The 25,459-nt window shown below is 36.0% G+C and overlaps 3 protein-coding genes across 4 annotated transcripts; 1 reads left to right on the forward strand and 2 right to left on the reverse strand.

Annotated features, from left to right (window-relative positions):
* Positions 1–112: 112 nt before the first annotated feature.
* On the reverse strand, positions 113–5,193 carry LOC117627222. Of its 2 annotated transcripts, none has more exons than XM_034359188.1 (9): positions 5,099–5,193; positions 1,997–2,351; positions 1,793–1,826; positions 1,440–1,670; positions 1,266–1,355; positions 1,023–1,088; positions 828–919; positions 693–740; positions 113–562 (listed from the first exon to the last, which is right to left on the reverse strand). In XM_034359188.1, exons 1-9 carry the CDS (start codon positions 5,115–5,117, stop codon positions 445–447), a joined length of 1,053 nt encoding a protein of 350 aa, XP_034215079.1. In that variant the 5' UTR covers positions 5,118–5,193; the 3' UTR covers positions 113–444. The 2 variants fall into 2 exon arrangements, with proteins under 2 accessions (XP_034215079.1, XP_034215081.1); XM_034359190.1 differs by lacking the exon at positions 5,099–5,193 and adding an exon at positions 3,043–3,184.
* A 2,247-nt stretch (positions 5,194–7,440) lies between these two features.
* LOC117626920 lies at positions 7,441–10,808 on the reverse strand. Its single transcript, XM_034358726.1, has 6 exons — positions 10,285–10,808; positions 10,060–10,173; positions 9,836–9,916; positions 9,379–9,551; positions 9,155–9,251; positions 7,441–8,035 (listed from the first exon to the last, which is right to left on the reverse strand). The coding sequence occupies exons 1-6, from the start codon at positions 10,597–10,599 to the stop codon at positions 7,922–7,924; spliced, it is 894 nt and encodes a 297-aa protein (XP_034214617.1). The 5' UTR covers positions 10,600–10,808; the 3' UTR covers positions 7,441–7,921.
* Positions 10,809–18,989: 8,181 nt separating this feature from the next.
* On the forward strand, positions 18,990–22,229 carry LOC117628560 (triose phosphate/phosphate translocator, non-green plastid, chloroplastic-like). Its single transcript, XM_034361043.1, has 9 exons — positions 18,990–19,590; positions 19,978–20,100; positions 20,183–20,335; positions 20,627–20,712; positions 20,855–20,939; positions 21,156–21,275; positions 21,359–21,427; positions 21,685–21,814; positions 21,948–22,229. Exons 1-9 carry the CDS (start codon positions 19,192–19,194, stop codon positions 22,022–22,024), a joined length of 1,242 nt encoding a protein of 413 aa, XP_034216934.1. The 5' UTR covers positions 18,990–19,191; the 3' UTR covers positions 22,025–22,229.
* Positions 22,230–25,459: the final 3,230 nt, after the last annotated feature.

The following is a 25,459-nucleotide window of genomic DNA, read 5'->3' on the forward strand; positions in this document are numbered from 1 at the left end:
TTGTTTGTGACTTAAAAGTTTGAATTCCCTTGGAATGAGAATACCAATAAAAGATTGTTGGTGGTATCAACTTAGTGGGAAATTAATAAAAAGTAGATATAAACATTCTATATTGAATAATAGAATAATTTTAGATTAGGAATGAGAATATCTGTAATGAACTTTTTTCTGATTGTCTCTGTATATGCAGCTGCAAGTTGCAACTTTATAAGTATGCCACTGGTTAGGGAAATGCTTGAGCATCCAAAACTTAATTTCGAAACTAAATTTTCCTTTAAATCTATTGAAGGCATGGATCCCCATAATTCTAAAATCTGATCTCTGTCCTTCTGCATGCTCTCCTTCTACAAAGAATTATAGCAGTAAGCTTTTTTCTTTCTTTCTGGATCCTGTACTATATAGAGTGTTCGGCTTCGGCTACGTACTCTTGCATCTCAGCCCAAGTTATCTCCCACATTGATAAGATTCAGGGAACCGTGTTGAATACAGTTGATGTTTCATCTTCATTATCAGAGCAAAAATGCTGTAGCACGGGATATGCAGCAGACCCACCGACAAGTACCTTCAAATAGGGTTTGCAGTAAGAAGCAGCATATGTTAAGCAACCAACTGTCTAATTAAATACATAAACTACCATATTTAGTTACAAGTTATTGGAAATTAGAAAATAATCAAGAGCTTAGGATGCATACCATAGTGGAACATATGGAGATGACAAGTCAAGAAATGGATAGGGCCACCTGTTTTCGAAACACAAAAATCATCACTACAAGTATATGGCCATTATGGTTTTTGTAATATGGGAAATCAAAGAAATGATGATTTACCAAAGTTTGAAAAAAGCATGAACGAGCCACTGGAAAACTACATAGGTGACTGTCCACAGGAAGAAATACCCAATTCGGAACCAGGGAAACGGCTGAAAATCGAAAATTTTATCAATGTTAGTCGTATATGTATTCATGAGAAGAATTGGAAACCCAAAAGTGATTTGAATTTTGAACTTGCAAACTGCAACTTACCAAGCTGTTCAAAGCGGTTTCGCCAAGCAAGAAAACAGCATTGATTGTGTGCATGTTTATAATCAGCTGTCATGAAACGGATGAAACCTGTTATTTTCTATCATAATCATAGATTACATAAACTAATCCTGAGGTAATGGAATGATACGAAATCCAAAATAGACAGAGAAGATGAACAAAGTATTATGTGGCTAGACATGTTCTTAAAAGTCACTCAAGGTCAAGGCTGTATATGATACTCACAAAATTCAAGTTGTAATCTTTGACGGTAAGAAATGGAACGATTATGAACCAAAAGACGCAGTCTGTGAGGACGACAGCACCCGCATTCATCTGTTTACAAGCAAAAGCATGTTCAATAAGCTAATTAAGCATTAATATGACCAACTTATAAGTTGAAGTTATAAAACATTATACCTGGAAAATTATTTGGAAGACATAACCCCAAAAGCCAGCAGGTTGGCGAGCTTGAGGTTGTTCTACATGGGAGCCTGAGGCTTTGTCTGTGGCAGAGGTACCGGAATTAACTCCAAGCGGAGGAGACACAAAAGTGCCTTGCTCTGTATCCACCTCAAAACTCTCAACCTTATCGCCGGCAGTTTTCTTATGGTATTGGTAACATCCCCGCATGGAGAGCAATGATCCAAGCTAGACATGGAGCAATTGAAAAAGAAATAAACAACAAGGAAAAAGAAAATTCAAGCAGAGAAAGAGGAAGAATGATTTAGTCAATAGAGAAGGTTAGGCTCTTTGAAGCTGTAACAACTTACCCCAAAATAAATAGTAATCAATGTAAATGTCCACCTGTCCAAAACCAAAAACATCACCAATTACAAGCTAAGCAAAGGATTTGGTGCTGTATCTTCATATTAATTGTAATTAAGAACAAGTTTCACCATTATCAAGCATTGTAATTAACTTCATTTGCATTACCATGCAAAATCAGAGATTGGTTTCAAGAAATGACAGCTTACTGTGTGTAGAAGAGAAAAATGCCACCTCCATCCACAAAAGCTGTGATGATGAGCAGAACCAAAAGCACAAAGAAAGCAAAAATTCTAAAAGCCAGAAGCCAGGCTGGGTGAATGCCTTTGAGGCATGGTCTCCAAGTTTCATCCTCATACAAAGTTCCTGCAGATATTTCTTGCTGGGTTTCTCTGCTGCGACGCTTCGAACTACCTGGCCCTTCAAATTTGCATACGAGAATAACTGAAAGTGTCATTGAAGTCAGAACCCATATGGTACAAAGCAAGACCCTCCAGTTGAACCAGTAACTTGAGGTTGTCGTATCTGCAGTCATGATTGGCTGCCAAGAACCTTTTGGAACTCCTGTTAAAAAACTCATAATGTTACTTTTACTCCCCTGTTTGTTTTCACTCACAATGAATTGGGATGCCTGGAAATTTGTTCTCAAATCTTCAAACAATAAAAAAAACAAATGGGAAATTTGAGAAGAAAAAAAAGGCAACTAGAATCCCAATGAAATAATTTTTAGTGTGGTAAGTGATTAATGCTAAGAACCCAAAAGGCAGAATATGTTTTCAAAATCAGAGCTTGAAAAAAAAAAACTCAACTTTGACGCGCTTATTACAGAAAAAACAATCTCAGAATAAAGTAGAGGAATAAATATGATGAAAAAGTAAAGCTGAAATGCTCAAAGCAACAACCAAATGACAAACAAATTTGTGAAAACCCAGATCCAGAAAGGCAGAACAGAGAGCCAAGATAAGATAGTACTGATGCAGAGAAACCACATTTAAGGGACATGGGAAGTTCTAGACTTATAGTTATGCAGAAGAACTGGTTTTGGGTTCACATGGAAACTCAAAAAAAAAACAAAACAAAACCCATGTCCTATATGAACACATTAATGCTTGAGACTCAGCAGGGATTCCAAACTTTAGGTGGGTTTTTGCACAGAAAGCTACAAAACCGACATTTCTATTACAATTATTATTATAAAACAAAATGAGATAAAAGAAGTAGCTGAATTCTAAGCAAAGGAAAGGTTGATACTTACAAGGGAAAGCAAAGAAAACGTGGTGGTGTGTTAGAGGAAGAGATGCGTTGCTTCTTTGCTATGGAGAGAAAACTAAACGACAGACTCTCAGAGAGAGAGAGAGAGACAGATAGAGAGAGAGAGAGAGAGAGAGAGGGGAGAAAAGGATGGTATGCTTTGAGCATAAGGCATAAGCTTCACTTTCCCCTTCTTATATATTATTATTATCCCAACAAAATCTTGTAAACAGAGACCAAACTCCTTTGTAGTTCCATGCAAATATAAAATTACAGGGAAATGTGTGCTTTCACCCCCTTTCTTGGACAACCAAACTTTTATTATGTCTTTTTTAAGTTACCAATATTAAAACCAGACCAACCAGAGAACAATTGTCTTTGCATGTTTTTTATTGGAATTAATGCTTGAAGATGCCTTTTGAGTCATTTAACTTCCCCAAAAAAGGAAAAAAAGCAATTGGGGTGTGGGTGGTAATCTATTCAGTTACCATGACCTGCAACAAGACCTAAGTTTGACCAATGATTTTGGACCCAGGAAGTCATGATGATTTCAATCAAAACTGATATCATGAAAATATTGGAAGTAGGAGAAGTGGGACCCATTTATTTAAGGAGCTAACTTTGCATGGCTGATTGGAAACATCATGGGGCCTCTAATATGCAAAGGACAATGATCATGTTAGCTTTCAGTTAAGGCATGAGATTGTTGCTGCTCATAGAACTTGCCTGTTAGACCAGAAATTCACTATGATCTTATTAGTTTTTTTTCAAGGTCTTCTGGCCTGGAAATTAATGAAATTTAATAAAAAAATAAATAATGGAAAAAGAAAAAAAAAAAAATTTGTAAGCCACTGGGTGATGGGTTCCTCTGTTTTACAAAAGTAGAACCAAAATTCACCGCCCCTAGTGGCTTTATAGCTTTCATCATCAATAAAGAGAAAAAGAAAAAGACACCAAAGAAAGAAAAGAGTGAGAAAATTAAAAATAAAAATAAGGGGGGAAAAAATTAACAGTGCAGATTAAAAATAATATTCCATTCAAAACGAGCAAAAGCTGCAGACCTCTTTCTTTTTACTGTTTTGCTTTTGAAGATAACGTGTTGCACAATCAGATGTAGAAGATGACATGTTCAAACAACAGGTGTCAAAATAGCTTGTTTTGTTAAGGCGGTGACAAGTGTGGTCGCCAAGCAAGCGCAAATCTAGGCAGACGCTACAGATTACTTGGAGAATGGGCAACAAAATTAGAGACTCTCATCTTTCTATATGTAATGAAAAGATCAGTGACTTTTAAGAGCCCACAAAAGGGGTTAGGGGATAGGATATGGATGTGTTGGTGTATTATTGAACCCTTTCAAGAAGACATCTAGTTTAGTGATTAGTGTTATAATTAAGTGCTTAAAAAATTCAAATAATTGTAGACCCGACACCTCACGACCAATACGGGCGAATTGGTTATGATAATTGTGAGCAACACTAATTAGTTTTTGAAAGATCACTAATTAGGTTTTGGAGCTAGAAATTGAAGAACAAAATTTATAATTAGGCCAAGGGAAGTGTAATTAAGGGCAAACAAAACTATTCTCCATACGTCATGGATAGATTTATACAGAAGATTCCTCCTCCCCTTCAGTTAGTTGCAGTACCAAAAGCATGAATATATTAGCAAAAGGTAATGAGGTTAGTTGGTAGATAATAGGCTTTTGGCAATTCATAGCACATATATACTCTTATAATAAACTTAAAAAATAGATTTAAAAAATCTATAAAAAAGAAAAAAAAACCAACCTAGCTTTTTTTCTTTCCTTATAGTGAATATTAATTCCAACCACAAAATAAAAATTATGGTAAATAACACAAATTAGAGACGCTAGTGGGGTATAGCTCAGTTGGTTCGAAACCCCCAAGCACCCATGAATGTTTATGTGTAAACAAAACAGAACGCAAATTAAAGACATAATTCCTACATATAAATGTATGTATGTATATGTATTTGTGTATTTTGAGAGAGAGAGAGAGAGAGAGAGAGAGAGAGAGAGAGAGAGAGAGAGAGAGAGACACCTATAATGGAAGTTTTCATATCGAGTGGGCAGAGACAATGAAGGAGAGCCCAAAATTGAGTTTGCAGCAGCTGATGAGTTATTTGCTTAAAATGAGTGACTAAAATGACAGAGAGGCTCCCATTTCCTGAAGGCTCATATATAAAGTGGAGAGAAATAATTATATATATATATACACGGAAGCTAGAGAGAGAGAGGGATGGAAGACTTGACATGTATATGTTTCCCTAGCTAGTCTACTAAAATGCTTAGGCTTTGGCTGTTGGACATGCAATATACATGATCATGAAATAAGTGCGGAAGTTAATAATAATTGAATATATATAAGTTTTCTTTTATATACAAATAAATAAATTGGGAATTCCAGGCACTTCAGTAGGTGTCACGTCTGGGAAACTTCGGTCTTAGTTAAATAAATAAAATAATAATAAATAAAAAAGTAGCCTCCCGGCTAGCAATGCAAGAAAAAAAAGGTGCACCCAAATGGCACAGCCTACACGGCAAAATATTAACAAGCTCCATAAACCTTGTGCAAGTTACATATCTATATGGACGCTCGTCTGACTATTGGTTAATATTTTCCAATTCATTTTCACCTGCCATAATTTTGAATAGTAATCTCCACCGTTTGCTTCAAAAGGGCACATGAGCTTTTCCAAAGCCAGTAAATTGCAAGGTTACTTTTTTGGGGCCTCAAAGGTCATGGATCACTATGAACTACAGCTGTAACTCCTAAAGAAATTTATCTACCTTCAGCTAGAAGATTTGTTTATAGCAAGAACGTTACATAAAGCTCGAGGGGAGAGTCGAGCAAATCGATCTTTGCTTATATATGACACCATACAAAGAAGGGAAGTGTGTTGTTCATTTGATAGGGGTGAGCTTTCAACACAACACCGTCCAATACAAAAATTAACAGATTAGGGTTAACTACACATACCCGAGGGGCCGAGACCAATACAAAATATTACATTTTAATGATTCTCTGAATTGATATTGCACAAAGAAAGAGAGAAAAAAAAGAATCAGATTTTCTTTTCGTTGTTATCTTTTCCAATTCGTCATCGTACATTTCATTGAACATACTCGGTATCTTCAGAAGATAATAGGACATATGCCCAAAAATAAGACGTATCAATCAAGTCTGCATGTGGGCATGTGATACAAACAGAACTAGGTAGCATCTCAAGATTCTATCTAATCATTTAAATGCACTGTTGGAAGCAATTTGAAAAACTTTCAATTGAAATATAACATTTTTCATTAGTTAATTTCTCATTGTTCAGGCTATGGTTAAGCATCATTCCTGGATATATAAGACATATAATCGGCAATTGAAAAGGCTATCATAATTGCATAAGCCACATCAAGACAACTTTGCATGGCTGATTGGAAACATTGTGGGGTCTCTCTATCATGTAAAGAGCAATGATCATGTTAGCTTTCCGTTAAAGCATGAGATTGTTGCTGCTCATAGATAAAGACCCACCTTGAATTGTGACATTTTCATTCATCATGATGTTATTAATTTAGGGCTTCTTTGATAACCATTTTTGTTTTTATTTTCATTTTGTGTGCAAGGATATAGAGGAAAATGAGAGAAAAAATGGAAGTCAAGATGAGATTGAGAAGGAGAGTGAGAGGGGAAGATGGAAGAGAGGAGTAACAAAAATGAAAACAATTTCAAATAGATTTCAGTTTTTAAATTTTGTGAATATCCCAACCAAAGAAGAACAACAATTGTGCCAAATAAAAACACAAAGGACATTTCTTAGAGGCATAATTCCTACATAGATATGTTCATGGTCCCAAATATGTGTATATATGTGTGTGTTTAGAGAGAGAGAGAGAGAGAGAGAGTGGCCACACACAATTAACAATGGTACGGCCTGCATGCACTGCAAACTATTAACAAGGTCCATATCCTATTATGATCTTGGCACTGCATGTGTTTCTAAGCTTTATTTATTTATTTATTTTTTACTTTAGGCTTATTAATTAAAATATATACTATCTCTTGATCTTAGCTTTATTTTGTATTATGTATCTTAGGCATGTGATAGAAAGTTATGCTACCTTCAGCTATAAGAGTTGTTTATACCAAGAATGTTACATAGAGCTCTCGAGGGGGAAGTCCAGCAAATCTTTGCTGTTATGACACCAGAGAAAAAAAGGGAAGCGTGTTCACTTTGAGAGGGGTGAAATTTCAACACAACATCATAATAGGATACAAATCAAACACACAAATTGACGGATTAGAGTTAACTAGCCTTAGCATGTACCCAAGGGGGCCGATACCAATACGAAATACGAATAATCTACACTTTGACATGACTCTCTAAATTGATGTTGCACAAAGAATATATCTGATTCTGTTTTCATTGTTACATTCCCCGATTTGTCATCGTATATTTCATTGAACATACTCAGTACATTCGAATATTTATTGAGGCTTGTTAACTTATCATAGAGTTCACATCAGGCAACCACGATGGAAGCAATATGAATGACCATCATATAGGACTTGAATAGCTAGAGAGTAAGCAAGCTTGGATTTCAAAACACTTGATCCAGGCAACCTCTAGGCTATTGAGAATTTTGCACCACCATATATTCTCTTACAAAACTGTCACAAAAACCTGTACTTTCATCTTTACAAATTAATCATCCTTGTAAACTTGCTACATAAAAATGTCTTCATTTGTATACCTATTCCCCCAAGAACAGAAATGATTTTTGCACTTAAAACTGTTGAATATAACGTACAATAATTATAAAATTCCAATGCCTCTCGAAATCGACTTCACAACTCACTTGTCAAAATTCAAAAGGTGTCAATGTCATCTCCCAATACTGAGAGGGAAAATGGGGCAATAGCCACGTTAAATGATTGTGAACTTACCCTACTATTGATGTGTTTCATCTCAAAGTCACCTTCCTGCATTGTACGCAAACAATAAGTATATCAATTTTTTAAGGTTACAGTTGGATTTACCGATTTAAAATGAAGGATATTGATGTGCGGCTATTCAATTCAAGTTTGTTTACATCAAAAGTTCAAAGCACAAAAATGGAGAAGAAAACTCTATTTCTAAATGATTCATAGAGTAGATTTTAAATAACACCTTTTGCATGAGTATTTGAAAATATTCATATTCAAACAATCAAATTTACATTATTTACTCATGAATCGTAAACATACAAAATTAACACTTTTAGAGTCTCGTTAAACAATTCATACTAAGAAATCAAATCCAACTATCTTTTTCTAAATCCACAAATCCGAGCGCAACACAAGTATTTTAGTTCAAAGAAGAAGAAATTCAAATTATTTGGAAACTATCAATGATGATCAAATGAAATTTGAAAATTTATTTTAAAACAATGGAAGGACGTGAACATAGGTTTTAACAGAAGGATATTTTCCTCCTAGCTATATTCATTGCTCATTAGATCTGAAGGTGATATATTAATCTCCATAACCACTAAATTTAGGCAAAGAACTTTCAGTATAACAGAAGAACAGGGGACAGCCTCACAAAACGCCATCATTGGAGTCTGCTTATATGTGCAACATGCCAAGTTACTCTTGATGGGTTTATACCTATAGGTGACCCAATTTGCATGGACTGCAACAAATCCATACTCCACGGCACATAAGCCCTTAAGTAGGGAATATCAGTCAAGCCTATATTTGGAATGCGATGAAGCAATACAAACAGAACCAGGTAGCATCTCAAGATTCTATCTAATCATTTATATGCATTGTTGGAAGCAACTCAATTGAAATTTAACATTTTTCATTAGTTAACTTCTCATAGTTCAGGCTATAGAGCTTTAATTGAAATATTTATCCAATATTAAGCATCATTCGTTAGGATATGACATATAATCTGCAATTGAAAAGACTATCATAATTGCACAAACCAAATTCGAGAAACTTTGGACTTCTTTTCCTTCCCTTTTCTGATTGTCTCAATTTACAAGACCAATATAATATACTTTTTAAATAAGTTATCATGGAAGAACAAAAGAAAAAAGAAGGGCCCCATCTTACCATTCTTCCGGTGGGAGTGCTTAATGGGCAGGCAGATGAGTATTCAAAACTAGCTTGAGGAAGAATAACGGGCTGTTCACCGATAACACCAATCCCCCTACGATGAGCGAAAAAACAGACACAAAATATTTGGTTAAAAAGAAGAAGCAAATAAGAGAGTAGCAAATCAAAAATAAGATATCCAGAAGAGATAACACATAGCATGGAAAAGAAAACTAACTCACCATACATTCTCGGATTTTCCGTTGGCATCAGTGATAATCCAATGTCTTCTAAGCAGTTGAACAGGGCGATCTGAGTTATTGCTAATTCGTATTCTATATGCAAAGAAGTGTTGCCCCTTTGAAGGCTGACTTCGTCCCTCTATGTACACACTTCTAACTTGAACCCGAATGCCCTGAAGAAACAAAGATTTTATTTCAAATTCAGCAACCTTTCTATTGAACTTCTTTTCTTTTGGTCAAATTACTCTGGAAGTGTTTTATTTCCCACTTGAATTCTCATTGGCAATCATGATATTAAAAATTGCACCAAAGTATAACATAACTGGACCGATATCTAACATCAAACCAAAGCAGCATGAACCTAACACAAATAAAATTTAAATATGTAATGAAGTTAGCCAATAAAATACCAACAACTACTGTTTCGATTGGTATTTAGAAAAGTAGAACATTTTACCAAGGTGGTTGCATCACTTGAACATTTCAAGAAAGAGTAAGGGGCAATTTCCTTTAGCTCATCTCGATACTTAGCTGCATCCTGAGCACATCAGAATAAATAAATCCTTCAAATGAATTTGGTATCGTATTTTTTTAGCTCAATGCTAAGCAATAAACACCCACCAAATGAAATCAATATCCTTTCTTTGAAACAAGAAAAAAAAAAAAACTGGAGTTAATTACCTCAAATCTCTCTTCAGCGATTGCCTCCTTTATCTTCCTTCGGAGCCACAAAATCGGCTCTTCTTCTTCTAACAACTTCAACGAGTCACGTATCCTCGCAGCCTCTTCATAATCCTATAATTCAATACAGAGCTCAAAACCGTAAATCCTCTGTTTGGTTTCCAAGAAAAAACAAAGAGAAAACAGAAGAAAATTCCAAAATGCTGGCTTTGCCAAAGTAGTCACCTCGGTATTTGCAGCAACCTCCATTTGCTGCTTCATCAAAGCCCAGCTTTGACTCCGAGAAAGAAACGAACTCGATTTCTGACCCGCACCCGAACTCGGGCTCGAACTCGAACTCGGACTTCCGCTCCGGCTATTCCCATTCCTCTCCGGAACACACGCCACGACCCGACCCGATTTCCCGAAATCTCTAAACCCCGGCCCGACTCTCAAGTTCCGGAGCTCCGAATTCGCAGAACCGAAGCTCCCTCGGCCCGGCAAACACGTCCTCGTCCCCGAGCAGTAATCAGTGCAGACTTTGAGGCTCATGGAATGCATTATCTTCTTATTTCTCCAATTCTCCCACAATTTTATCTTATTTTCCCTCACTTTCCTTCTGGCCTGGAAAATTCAAAAGATTTACTCTGGAAAATTTTTATAATGAGCGATTTGGATTGGAGGGTTCCAATTTGGAGCGAAACATGAGGAAATTGGAGCGGTGGTTTGTGTCCGGAAAGTACATTCACTGCTCGCTCGTGCTTTGCGGGATATGCTTAATATCCTAATTCCTATTTTAGCTAATTCATTTTATCCATAATTCTATTTTGGACTGTAAACTACTAAACTAGCCCTACTAAAAAATGCTCATGGCTAACAGCTTGGACAGCGTGTAGGGGCAATGTGGAGAATGTGAACACAGTGGATATTTATAGTTTTGCCACTTGTGACTTGTCAGGTGTGATTATGTCTGAGCCTCAAATTGAGGGAGCTTGGATTTTTTTATATAATTATGGAAGAAAAGGTTACACGTGTCCCGTTCTTTATTTTTGTATATTTTTGTTTGGTAATATTTTCACGCTACTCTTGGCGGAGGGAGAAAATATGAAAATGGCTACATGAACTTTGAGTTCACTCTCTATCCTGGAGGTCATGAATAGTAAAAGTCATGTAAAATGGATCAATTACTTCCCCACTCTTAATTAATTTTGTTTTCGTGTATTGAATTATAAATTGTAATGTGGAATTCACATATTTTTTAATTTTGTATGTGCTACAATGAGGGGTTTCTACAAAAATATTGATCAACACTCTCCTCAAACACGTGTGAGAAGACCTAAAGGTGGGCATCAAGATCAAAAAACCGAAACACTGAACCACATCAAATGAAAAAAAGGGGAAAAAAAATCGTGTTGACTAAAAAGTCAACAAATCATCATCGAATTGGACTGGTTCAAATCGATTTCGATGCCAGTTTCACACCTTACAAAACCAGACCGAACAGGCCCAGGTGCGTATTTTTATATTTTTTAAATATTTAATTATAATATTTATAATCTCATAACTAATATTTCCCCATGCCCAACTTCAAAGCACCTCTCTTTTATAGGCCCAATCATCTATTTTTGCGTTAAATTGAGTCATTTGTGATTTTTTAAGCCCAACAAATAAAATTTTAGTTGGAATTTGTAAAAAATATATCCAAATATCCAATCCAAAATCAAAACAATCGAAAATTGCATTGAAATCAGTTTAAATCAAACTGACCAGTTTCATAAATTTTTTTCACCTAGACCAAACCGTACTGGCTGACTTGTAATGGTTCTGGTTTTGTGTGAGGTGGAAACAGGACCAGACCATGCCCACCCCTAAGAAGACCTAGAAATTATCCAGTCATATGTAATCAAAGAATAATGGGTAATTGTACGATAAATGATGTATAAAATCGTCCCTACCTAGATATTTATATATAATACAACCATAGTCTAAAATATCAATAATATCGACGAAATATTAATGATATTATCATTTTTTCAGGTCACGGATATTTCAGAACGTATCTATACACATATCGGATAAATATCGATGTCGATAATTTCGTTCAAACTTCAGCAATAATTTGTCAAAACATCGCTATAATATCGAAAATATCAAAAATATCGATGTAATGGAAAAAATGAAAAGAAAAAAAACAAAGCACACATGCAAAAGGGATTCAAACTCTTGCCATTTCACTCCTCAAATGCCTTAAGCACCATGTTGCTTATGTTTTTGTGATAATATGCTAAAATATTTATATTTATATTGTTTTGTTTTGAACTATTTTTGCAACAATCATATTTTCACATGAGAATGTGAGTCTTTGACCTTTCCTTTTAGGATGGAATCAAGCGGCTTATGGAAATAATTTGAGACCCAATCTTCAAATAATTTTGCTTATGGACAACGTCAATCAATCTCTGATCTATATGGATGACATGTTAACAATTAGATGCAAAACTATTTTGGGAATTTATTATTTGATGACTACTCTTCACAATACACTTACTCTACATATAGAGTGTAATGACCCAAACCCAAAATTCATATTTAATTAGTAATTTATTGTGAGGAAAGACAATTTTTCTCTTGGAATAATTTATTAACGAAAAGTTGACTTTTTGACCGAAAAGGAATTTAACAATTCTACATATGCCGTTGCGTAGAGCACAACGAAATGAGTTCATAGACCATAGTGGGCTCGAATCGGAGTTGTAACGAGAGAGATATGGTCAAAAGAAACTCAGTTGCACAATCGTAATTATTTCGAAATGGGATTTTATAAAAATCAGATTTTTTTTTTCCTCTCTCTCTCTCTCTCCGCGTCGCTTCTCTTCCCCTCTTCGAAACTCCGGCCACGGCTGTGGACGAGGCCGGTACCAAAATGATTGGGCCGTCATCTTCTTCCAGCCCCAGCTGACTCCCGTCTCTAGCCGCCGTGATTTCGTCGAAAATGGAGAAGAAGCGGCTGATGTCGACCGATCTTCACCGCTGTCGATCTCCCCCCTCCAGTCACCGTTTCCGACGAGCCAGGCACCCGGGGCCAGGCAGACCTGAGGAGGGACTTTCAGGAGGTCTAGCTAGCTCGGACCAGGAGTGAGTGGACTTTTCTTTTATAAATGACTTTATGCAAATGAATTTCATTATTTGATCTTGAATAAGTTTTATTAATTGTGGTTTTCCTAGCATGTTTTGTTGAAGTTAAATATCTTTATTTATATGTTGCCTAGTTAAAATGCTAAAAAGATATGTAAAGTAGATATTGAGATTTATATCAGATAAAATGGCAGTAGGGTTCTAGATTTAATCAAAAATTCAGTTTTTCATCAGACCTTTCAGAAATCTTATATGTTCCTAAGCCACCTTAGGTACCCAGTTACAGAAACAAGTTGCCTTCAGTATATGTTGCCTTCGGATATAACGATGTCCACGGACATCCAGTTTACCTTCAGTTTTGTCAGTGCACTTGACATTTGCCTCACGAGTTTCGGGGATGCCGGGACCGTGAGAGCCAGGAATGCGGATAAAGCTGACTACGGTCCCCTGAATCCTGCCAATTTGCGGTTCGGTTTGACTTTGTGTCACCGAGACCTGCCAGGGGAATTAACGGATTATCAGGAATTGACGGAATTAAAGGGGTACACTTAGGTGGTAGTTTTAAATTGATTTCAATGCTTTTAAGAAATTTTTAGTGACCTTGAATATGATTGGCATATACGTATATAAATATGTGAATGCATTGATTTTAGTATGATTCAAATGAAGATTAAATATTCAGTTTTTACATACCTGTTTTTACAGTGGGGTTATTATGTTCATATGCTATTTTCTAGACCTTTATTTTTGTCCACTCACATTTTTTTTAATGTTTTGTGCCCCCAGGCTGTAGAGGTGCACAGAAATTCACCACCGGGCCATTTTCCCATCTTCCGCGCCTTTTCTTTGCTGTAGAAGTTTTGTTTTGTAAAAGGATTAACTCCTCTGTAAATTCTTTGTAATTGCTCTGATATTTGCCCTAGATTGAGAACTGAATTGTTGGATTGTATTTTTACATATGCTGGCAGTTAGTTGTATAAATATACACGCTCTTTTTGACAGGTGTAATTTTGGGATTAAACAAATTACAGGGGAGACTCTGCCGAATTTTCGGTAGAAGTCAAGGCTAATTTTGAAATTAAGTTTGTAACTAGAAGGGCAAATAGGTCATTTGTGCCCGACATTTGCCAAGTGTCGGACACGCACAGGGTCCGACTCGAATTCCAAAGCAGAATTTGGATCGGGTCCTGTCATAGAGATGATAAAGAAAGTGAAAAATGTGAACCTCATATGAACTCTATGTGGTACTACGTCACTCATGTATCTTACCATACAATGTATAAAGTGTAAAATATTGCACTAAATCATTATATATAAATGAATATGATGTATTTAATTTTTCATTCATTAATTACTACATATTTTCTACACTCACAATATTTGTCAGCTCGTCATCTAATCAACTTAAATTAGTTAGACCCATCATGCAATGCATTTCCTTCCAATTTTTGTGTGATAAACTAATAGATAATTGACTAAATAAACATCCTCCAAAGTTTCAATAAATTTTTTCAAGTTTTTCTTACAATTTCCTTGGTTTTTATTAAATTATTATTGATATCGATAATATCCCGATATTTCCATAGAAATTTTTGTGTCTTTGGACTGTCGATATTTTCAATACCATCGATATTTTAGACCTTCAATACAACATAAAAAGGGAACACATTGTTTTTAATTTAACTAATGAATAGTGTAGGGGCTTTTTTCTTCCGACAGTTGTAAATTGGCTAGGATGCCGTAAGGAGCAGATGGATGAATTTATCCCCTTTGTCTGAGTTCAGAGATCGAGCTCCAAGAATGCTTCGAAAGGATAGTAGGGTCTTAGGAAACACATTGATTACCTTCATTAACAAAAATAACAGCAGCTTACATATAGATTTTTTTAGCTTGGCATGAGAGGCTTGTGGCATGGAAGCAAACTTGACATGAGTTTAGCACCAAAGAGAAAGTTATGCGTTCTTGGGGGAAAAATGGGGTGTTAAGGTGAGAAAGGAAAGATATGCAAGAAGGTTTGGCTGAGAAAAGGGGAAGAGAAAGGAATAAATGGCTTGAGTGTTTTTCCGGCAGCTTGATAGAGACTCTGTCAAGTGTTAGAGCGATCTGCCAGAATAAGGAAAATGGGGAGAATGGTGAATTGAGCACGAAATTGCTGGGTTTTGCAGGTAAGAGAGGAACCTTGCTCTCTAGATGTGGATTTTTTCAGCTAGTGATGAAGTAATGGGTGTGCTGGGTAGTTTTCGGTAGCTCGACGAAGACTTTGTCAAACTTTAGAAAAGTTTACCAAAAGGGAAAATGGGGAAAGACGGAAGGATATGGCTCCAAATTGCAGAGGCTTCAGAGGTGAGAGATAAAGCTTGCTCTCTGGATTTGTCTTGTGTGTTGGGTAGGAGGTGGCCCTTTTTATAGCCGCTAGAAGCTATTATTTTCCAAGAAACCCTAATGGTTTCTATCCAATTTGGCCAAGCTTTTTCCTTTATTTCTCCTCATTTTCTTTGACTTATCTCACTTTGGCAAAATCCTCTCTGCCCAATCTCACAAAATTAGGGATTTTGGGAGCTCAATGCTCTTCTCACAGCGCCTCAGTGGAGAACTTCCATTCCCAACCATCTCTTTCATTTCTCCATGGCCAAGTCTGATGAGGGAAAGAATTGGTATGTATGCTGGTTCAAAGGGTGATTTGCTTAAGTATCCCTTGGTTTTTCTGATGGCTTGCATTAAGATTCATTCCCCCCATGTGCTGGAGCCTCCCAGCAGCTTACACACATGGATATTTTGGCTTTCATCGTGGCTTTTGTTTTCAGCTAGGTGCTGGAGATTTGTAGATATTTTCTTGGGTTGCTTGGGCCTTATAGGACAATAAGTTGGTTTATCAAGTAAATGGGCTAACTTCATCAATTGTTTGGCTATTTTGGTTGAGTTTTTGGGCTACTTTGGTTGAAGTAATGGGCTATTTTTCTCTTTGTGCTCACCAACATGTTTGGGCCTTAAGAAATGGGCTTGAGTTCCGAGGCTCCCAAGCAACCCTAGGACTTCCATTTCTCTACCCATCAACGGGCCTCATGTCAATTTATTACCATCCATAGCACAACCACTCAAGCAATCCCCGGACATTTGAGTGGCTTGGGTCCACTTAGGCTCGTAGCTTGGTTGGGTGTGAAATAATGATTTCCTGCTTTGCATGACATGTCGCTTGGCATGCTTTAATTTTATCGTCCCTGAAGAGGGACACGACGTTCAATTTACATAGACTTGTAGAGCCATTGCCTTTTATAGGCTCCTTTCAATTTTTTTTAGAATGACAAATTGCATATTTATTTGGCATGGCATGTGGATCATGACTCGTGCGAACGTGAATAACGAACTTTTGCGTGCTCCAAATTGGGTATTTTCTTAATAAGGCATTGTGCTAGGCCAAGATTTTATTTGGGCCGAACTATGGATTTTTTGGACCTCAACAAATAGTAAGGGGAGGTCATGAATAGTAAATGTCATTTAAAATGGATGAACTACTCCCCCTCTTAATTAATTTAACTCATTGTTTTTGTGTGTTCAAATATAAAAGGTTAATGACAGTTTAGTACTCTATGGTTACACTCTTAAGACATGGCAGTCCCTATCTTCTCACTTTTTACAATTACATACCTGGGTCTTTTAAATTTGTTACAATGTGGTTCCACTGTCAGAGTTTCTGTTAGATCTACCGTTTGTTGCCTACATAGCATTTACGGGTCTCATATTTTTTGTTTTTTATTTTTATTATTTAGGTGTAATAAAATATTCTTCAATTAAAAAGAATACCAAAAAAAAAAAAAAAAACCATCAGCCCCAAGCCACCCTTTCCCCGACTCTAATCCAATCCCTAGCCTCATGTGGATCTCCCCTTCTATGGGTAGTGGAGTCGGGAATGGGTGGTTTGGGGCTGATGGATTTTTTTGTTTGTTTGGTTTTTTTTTTTTCCAGCCCTTTTAATTGAATAATATTATATTATACCTAAATAATAATAAATAATAAAAAATATGGGGCCGATAAATGCCATGTAGGCAACTAACGGTAGATTTGATGAAAACCCTAACAGTGGAACCACATTGAAATAAATTTAAAAGACGAGGGTATGTAATTGTAAAAATTGAGAAGATAAGGATGGACATATCTTAAGGATGTAACCACATGGTACTAAACTATCATTAACCCAAATAAAAATTGTAACATAAAATTCACGCATTTTAAATTTCATGTGTTAATAAACGTAAAAAAATTCATAACTTATAAAACTTTTAATACTCATTTCATAAATATAACACGTCATAAACAATTTGAGTTGAATTGATGTTTTCATGAATATCCATGCTATGATATATAATTCAACCCTATATATGAATTCCAAATTGAATACCAATGAATGTTACTTTTTAATTTTCAATTTTATGCAAGTGATATTGGGAAGGGGAAATTAAATTTAGGACCTCGAGTGTATGTAGGAGTAAATATTCTTAATCATTTGAGATACAACCTCCTTGCACCGATGAAGGTTATTTTAGATACAAATGAAATATCAAATTTGGGTTATTGTTAGCAACAATCAACCTCGTAATTTAATTTGAACAAAGATATATGGATCCCAAATTGAATACTAAGGAAGGATATTATAAAACTCAATTATAGCCAATTATTTAGAAAAATTCTTGTTCCGTCCTTAGTTGAGAACTCGTTAAAATAATATTTTATCTCACTTTCAAGTTTATTTATAACCTTATCACCCAAATTATACATGTAAGACGTGAATTTGATACTCCCATCATACGAATGAAAAAAATGAAAATGATAGTAAAATTGATCTGGACCAATCCAAGCTCATAGGAGTTCTCCAAGTCTCCAACCAGGACGGTTGGTATGGCAAGTACTCTTTGGCAGTCGCATCGTCACTCTCAATATCTCCACTCGTCAAAACCATGACTAACTGGCTAATTAGGTTTTGTTTTTTGTTTTTCAAAATAAAATTAGATATTTTTAGTTACATGCCGGTTGTTGTTGGTTGGTAATGACTTTCCCACACAAAAAGATGAAAAATCGAAATCCAATTTTCCCGGCCGCCTACCCCCCACCACCAAAACGTCAATTACTAGATCCCACCACACTCTGAATTATTTATTTTTTTGTTGGGCCACTCTTAATTCTTAAAGCAAGCCAACCAACCAATACTACAATATAAAAAATAATTGTAAAAAAACTACACAAAAGGAAAGGAAAACACACAAAAATTTAAAATAAAATAATATATATATATATTGTTGTCTTTTTTTTTTTTAGGAGTCAAAGTCGCTGGAAAATTTTATTAGAAACAAATAGAAAAATTTACATAAGCTGCAAGAATATTAAAGAGCTATTCAGTTCCAACATAATTCTAAACATGAGAACCCCGTGTCTAAAAACAAAACGAACTACCGCGTGTGCAGCCCGATTACAATGTTAGAATGCAAACACAAAAATCACCCGTGTAATTTACTTGGATGCTTTTGTAGTATGAATTCATAAAGCAGAATTCAATGTATTATGATTAATTTATATTTTAATATAAAAGGATAAATTCATTGGTTTAACGGCTATAAATGTGTTCACATATAAGAAATTAAATTCCACAGAAATTGTAACCGAGATTTAAAAAAAAATTCTCAAGAAATAAAGTAACTGCTCAGCCGCATAGGAATATCCTACATTTAGGAATTTCGGAAATTCAGATTCCGCTCTGTTTTTTATTTTAAATTTATTATATTTCTTGCGAATTTCATTTCCATTTCCATTTCTTTGGTTTTTTTTTTTTTTGCGACTCCGTTACAAATACACACTGCTCTCCAGCTCTCTGTGTATAGACAAAGCCAACCAACCTTGATCCTCGACGGACTCTTCGAGGCCCTTCCGTACTCTCTCCTTCTCTCTCTCTCTCTCTCTCTCTCTCTCTCTCTCTCTCTCTCTCTCTCGGCCTCTCGATCTCAGATCTCAACTTCTTGAGCATCGGAAATGCAGAGCGCAACCTTCACTCTCTCACCTTCTCTCCGGCTTCCGAAGCCTCGGAGACAATCGAGCGCAACTTTGAACCCTAGATTCGATCGTATACGTGCATCAGTCTCTTCGAATCCTAACAATCTCACGCCTCATATGAATGGTACCCTATCTGCTTCTCTACCTCGCCGATCCTGGTCTCTCTCTTCATCTTCTTCTAATTTCAAGCTCAGGCCATGGACTTCCATGCCTTTAGTGGATTCCGATGCCGGAACGAGTCGTTTTGAGGTCAGGGCTACTGCAGAGAGCGCTGAGGAGAGCTCTGAGTCTAGCAGCATGTTTAAAACGCTTGAGCTCGGGGCGTTGTTTGGCCTCTGGTACCTATTCAACATCTACTTCAATATTTACAACAAGCAGGTAGTGTTTGTTTATTCGATTTTGATTATTATTATTTTGCGGAAATGTGCGATTGTTGCGGATTTGTTGATTTTAGTGTAGTTTTGGATGAATGTTAATTGTTTTGCAATTCAAACGGTGACAATTTCTTGTTAGAATTGATTTGATTTTGTTATGACTCTGTTTTCTTTGGTGGATTTTATTCATTATTGAATAAAAGGAAATGTAATTTTAAAAACATAGTATTTTTTTTTTTTTCAAAGGTGATAAAAAGAGAATATGTAACAGTTAGGATGGAAATTTATGCCAATACTTTGGCCAAAGCAAGTTAAAATATAGTGAAAGCGTAGATTTTTTTTGGTAAATGCAATTTATGGAGCATGATTAGCGAAAACTTCTTCTTCACAGGTCTTGAAGGTGTTCCCAAACCCAGTAACTGTCACTGGAATACAATTTGCTGTTGGGACTGTCCTTGTTTTGCTTATGTGGGGTTTGAATCTCTACAAAAAGCCAAAAGTTAGCGGTGCACAGGTAGATGCTAGTTTGCTTAAGTCAAGTTTCTAATATATTGATTTCCTTTAAGTGATTCTTATTTTGAGCAACTTGTCAACAGCTTGCAGCAATTCTGCCACTGGCGGTGGTGCACACTTTGGGGAACCTTTTTACTAATATGAGTCTTGGGAAAGTGGCTGTCTCATTCACTCATACCATCAAAGCTAGTGAACCATTTTTCTCAGTTATCCTTTCTGCCATGTTTCTCGGGGAGGTAAGGATTTCATAAATATTTTCACCACAGTATCTTTCTATATGCAGCACATCTTTTATAATTCTTCAATGTGTGTATGTTGTCAGCGGTCTTTTTTTTTTGGGTGGAATGGTAAATTCCGTAGGAATGATTGCTTGCATTGCTAAATTCCAAAATTTGCATGAATAGAGATGACTAGGTATCCAAGTATAATCCACCGTGGGAATCCAATTGTAGTATTTTATGGCTTCGATTTTCAATTCATTGTCAGTTGGTTCATATAATTGATATTGTGTCTTAATGCTTATATAGATACCTACTCCTTGGGTGGTTGCTTCCTTGATACCAATCGTTGGTGGAGTGGGACTGGCATCAGTTACTGAGGCGTCGTTTAATTGGTAAGAAACTACAGCATATTCTAAATAATGCCAAAAACAGAAGAGAGAAAAAACCACGGCATCTAGATCTGACTGATGTATCAAGACATACGGATCCATTATTGTTTATCTGATAGAATTTTTTTGTTTTGTTTGTGAAAAGGGCTGGATTTTGGAGTGCTATGGCTTCCAATTTGACAAACCAATCTCGTAATGTCCTTAGCAAAAAGGTCATGGTTAAGAAAGAGGTAATATACGTTTTCCATTGTGATGTTATGAATAATTTTTATGTTGGTTATTTTGTTGTGGTAGGAAGTTGGAAAATTCTGATTGGTAGAAAATGGGACGAATAGTTGGACATAATTATTTTTTCATCTTGCATTCTTCTTTCATTTACTTGATTTTTTTGTTTTTGATTTGTCTTCGATTGGCAATTGGCTTAACCAGCAGTTTGTTTTGAGCAGGCAAATATGGACAACATTACACTCTTCTCAATAATAACAGTCATGTCCTTTTTCTTGTTAACCCCTGTGGCTATCTTCATGGAAGGGGTGAAATTTACTCCAGCAGCCCTGCAATCTGCCGTGAGTATCTTTAAGAGCTAAAGGTTGCTGCAGATAATTGTTGATTATATCAAAACTAATTAATTTTTTATCTCCAATTACAGGGATTGAATGTGCAAGAAGTATACATTAGGTCTCTTATTGCTGCACTCTGCTTCCATGCGTATCAGCAGGTTAGACTTTTTTCTGTTTTGTGGTTTAACTATCGTTGTTAATTTTTTCAATTTTCTTGGGCTTCTCATGAAGTTTTTTAAAGATGCATTCAGTTCATTGTTGACGTACTAAATTGAATTAATGCAAAAAATGAATAGTTTAAACTGAGTATGAAACTTTCTTTGGATCAATGTTTGATTTTCCCAATCACATGATGATTCCTCTTACTTTCACCATCGTACTCATGAAAATTGCTGGCTATTGGTGAACCATGCAGGTTTCTTACATGATATTGCAGAGAGTGTCGCCTGTTACCCACTCCGTCGGAAATTGTGTGAAGCGAGTGGTGGTTATCGTGAGCTCTGTCCTCTTCTTCAAAACACCCGTCTCACCTATTAACTCTCTTGGTAAAGTTACTTTGTACTGCTTGATTTTCAAAAGATGTAGAAATTGATTTCTTATGCTGTATATTGACATAAGTTACAGCAAACATGTTATGATGGATTTATAATTTTGTTTCAATAAATGATGATGATGCAGGCACTGGAGTAGCGCTTGCTGGGGTTTTCCTGTATTCAAGGGTGAAGCGCATTAAAGCAAAGCCGAAGACTGCTTGAGTATTATGATGAGATTTTGCTCCCAAATTAATTGTAGGTCAGGCAGGGAACCTAAATAGTGTTTTGGATCTTACTATTTGCATTTTTGGTCTTTTTTTGTAATTTTTTCTTTTCTTCAAATTTTCATGTGGACCACATAATGAGAACTATTCTCCGTTATCTTCGGGTTTCAATTGTAATTGAATTTTTCCAGGGGTTCTCGATTTGAATGTAGAACGTATTTTAAAGCATAAAAAAATTTGTTGACCAAAAGAAAAAACATAAAAAAGTTTGCCAAGTGAATTTTGATAAGTTGCAGACGAAGGCAGAGGTAATTGATTGATACTTGTCTTTCCTTTTCCATTTTTTTTTGGGCAACAAAGGATTTTTGGCTTTTCACTAGTTCACTTGAGATATCATCTCCACCAAATCCAGCTCTTTCTTTACTTCACTACTCTACATCACTGGACCCGCATCCACATCCACCTGCATCTCCGTCTCAAAATCTTTCTCCTCATCAGCAACTACAGAAGCTTGGGGCACTATTTTTCTCGCCAAGAACAGGAGCACAAGGGATGTCGAATCAATGCTGCATCAGAAATGCAGAGCGCAACCTTCACCCTCTCACATTCTCTTCGGCTTCCGAAGCCTTTGAGACAATTGAGTGCAACTTTGAACCCCATATTCGATTCTATACACAATTTCACGCCTCTTACAAATGGTAACCTCTGCTTCTGGTCTCTCTCTTCATCTTCTTCTAATTTCAAGCTCAAGCCATGGACTTCCGTGCCTTTAGTGGATTCCGATGCCGGAACGAGTCGTTTTCAGGTTAGGGCTACTGCAGAGAGCGCCGAGGAGAGCTCTGAGTCTGGCAGCATGAATAAAACGCTTGAGCTCGGGGCGTTGTTTGGCCTCTGATGTTCTAAAAATCGGCCTAGGTGGCTCCTAGGAGCTAGGCGGGCGCCTAGGCATTGGGTCCTTTTCTTTTCTCTCTTTCTTTCTTTTTGCTGACTTTAAATAAAAGAGGCCTTGACAATTTAGGACAAATAGAAGCCTATGAATTCAAATAGGTCTACTTATTTAAACATTGCTCAATACGGTCCAGTTTTATAAAACGGGCCTCCTGATATTATAATTTAGCATCAAAACCAAGTAAATTTACAAAAACTACAACTGACTCAACACAGCTTCAACCTCTCTCTCTCTTCTTCTTCTTCTTCCATGTCTTTTGCTTTTATTTCTCGGCCTACCATCTACTGTCGAATGCCTGCAGCTGATTGCATTTTCATCCTCTAAAATTCCATTTGCTTAGATATGTGATATCTTCACAGAACCCATTTGAGCCATTTTCAATGGGCAGGCTACCGAAAAAAAGAAGGAAAAATCAAATTCAGACATAAAAGCTTCATCAAATGCAATTATGGGAAAGTGGACCAAAAAAGAAAGAAAGGAGTTTTTGAAGTTGGATAGAGCGCGATGCCAAAGTGGACATAATATAATTAGGAAACGCCTTGGTTCCCAAGCTAAAGCAAACTTATAATTTTAGTATAACTATATATATATATATATATATATATATATATATAGAAATTAGTCCTACAAGACATAGAAATTAGTCCCCGGCGGGGCTACAACCGTTATCAATTGTTGCACAAGGCTGTTAAGCGGTACAAGCATGACCGCGATTATCAAAGGGCATATCAGCTGCGAAGTTCTATTCGATGACACTTGAAATGTTGTATGTATACTTGCAGACTTGAGAATGATTTCAGATTAGTTTGTCAGGCCTTTCTGTGCTGGCTTCTGTAAGGGTATATCAGATTAGTTTGTCATCAAGATTTAATATGGTTCACTTTTTTGTTGCTTTCTTATTACCATCAATTTTCTTATTCCAAATTGGATTGGTAGGATCAAACCAAGCAGGTTCATACATTAAATGTATCAGGTCATCAGCATTTCAGACAGAATGGGCCTTGAATTGTGTTCTGAGCAAAAGGATTTTTCTAGAATCTAAAATGCAATGGAAAATTACTGAAGTGATCTACTCTGTTGGATGCTGGAGGTGCCTCTTTTAAGTGGCTAAGTTGCAATATGTGGTGTCATCAAATGCTCTGCAAAAAGTAACTTTCCTTGAATTTCCTCCTGATTAGTTCCTTTTTTATTCCCCAGCATCAGAGCCATGTATGGGCTGGATTTACAAAAGAATTGTGTTCCTGGGTCAGATTCTCCTCAATCGGCTCAACGAGAGATCTCATTTTTCTTTAAAGTTACTTTGTACTGCTTGATTTTCAAAAGATGTAGAAGTTGATTTCTTATGCTGTATATTGACTTAAGTTACAACAAACATGTTATGATTGATTTATAATTTTGTTTCGATATACGATGATGCAGGCACTGGAGTAGCGCTTGCTGGGGTGAAGCGCATTAAAGCAAAGCCGAAGACTGCTTGAGTATTATGTTGAGATTTTGCTCCCAAATTAATTGTAGGTCAGGCAGGGAACCTAAATAATGTTTTTGATTTACTATTTACTATTTGCATTTTTGGTTTTTTATCGTAATTTTTCCTTTCCTTCAAATTTTCATGTGGACCACATAATGAGAACTATCCTCCCTTGTCTTCGGGTTTCAATTGTAATTGAATTTTTCCAGGGGTTCACGATTTGAATGTATAACGTATTTTAAAGCATAAAAAAAAATTTGTTAACCAAAAGAAAGAACATAAAAAGTTTGCCAAGTGAAATTAGGGCTATGTGATACCGCTATATTTCATTTGGTGAATGCAGTGAAATAGATTCACAATTTTGATGATTTGCAGACGAAGACAGAGTTAATTGATTGATACTTGTCTTTCCTTTTCCATTTTTTTGGGCAACAAAAGATTTGGCTTTTTGCTTGTTCGGGTCAGCCAAAGATAGAATCATCTGAAGAAGTTTGAAACTGATAAGGCCATCTTCGGACAAATATAGTCCTAAAATAATATAAAGCCCATCTCCAACCATGGGTTCAAAATTTTTTGGGCTAAATTTGGAGAGCCAAATTTACTCAGCTCTATCACATTGTTTAATGCATTTTTCAGAATCTTTCTTTTTCTCGTTTGATGAAGAAATCTAATATTGTTGGCACCTTGAAATTACTTGTAGTTTTTCCCTTCAAATTTTCTTGTAGTGGTTCAGAGGAGATCAAAGTAGAGAAAAAACAAGCGAAAGATCCGAATCCAACCAAATTAAAAGATCATCAATGTAGGTATGTTTGATTTGCTTACTTGTTCAGGCTATAATAATTTTATTAACTATATATATTATAGAGAAATTAGTCCTACAACACATAGGTAATGGCCGGCTTACTTGATACTTTCCTTATTATTTCTATTCATTTTAATACTTTCCTTATTATTTCTATTCATTCCTATGTTAACAGGGAGATTTCTTCCTATTCTTATTATTATTTCTATTCTTT

The sequence above is a fragment of the Prunus dulcis genome, chromosome 5 (assembly GCF_902201215.1).
Source record: "Prunus dulcis chromosome 5, ALMONDv2, whole genome shotgun sequence".
Classification (NCBI taxonomy): Eukaryota; Viridiplantae; Streptophyta; class Magnoliopsida; order Rosales; family Rosaceae; genus Prunus; species Prunus dulcis.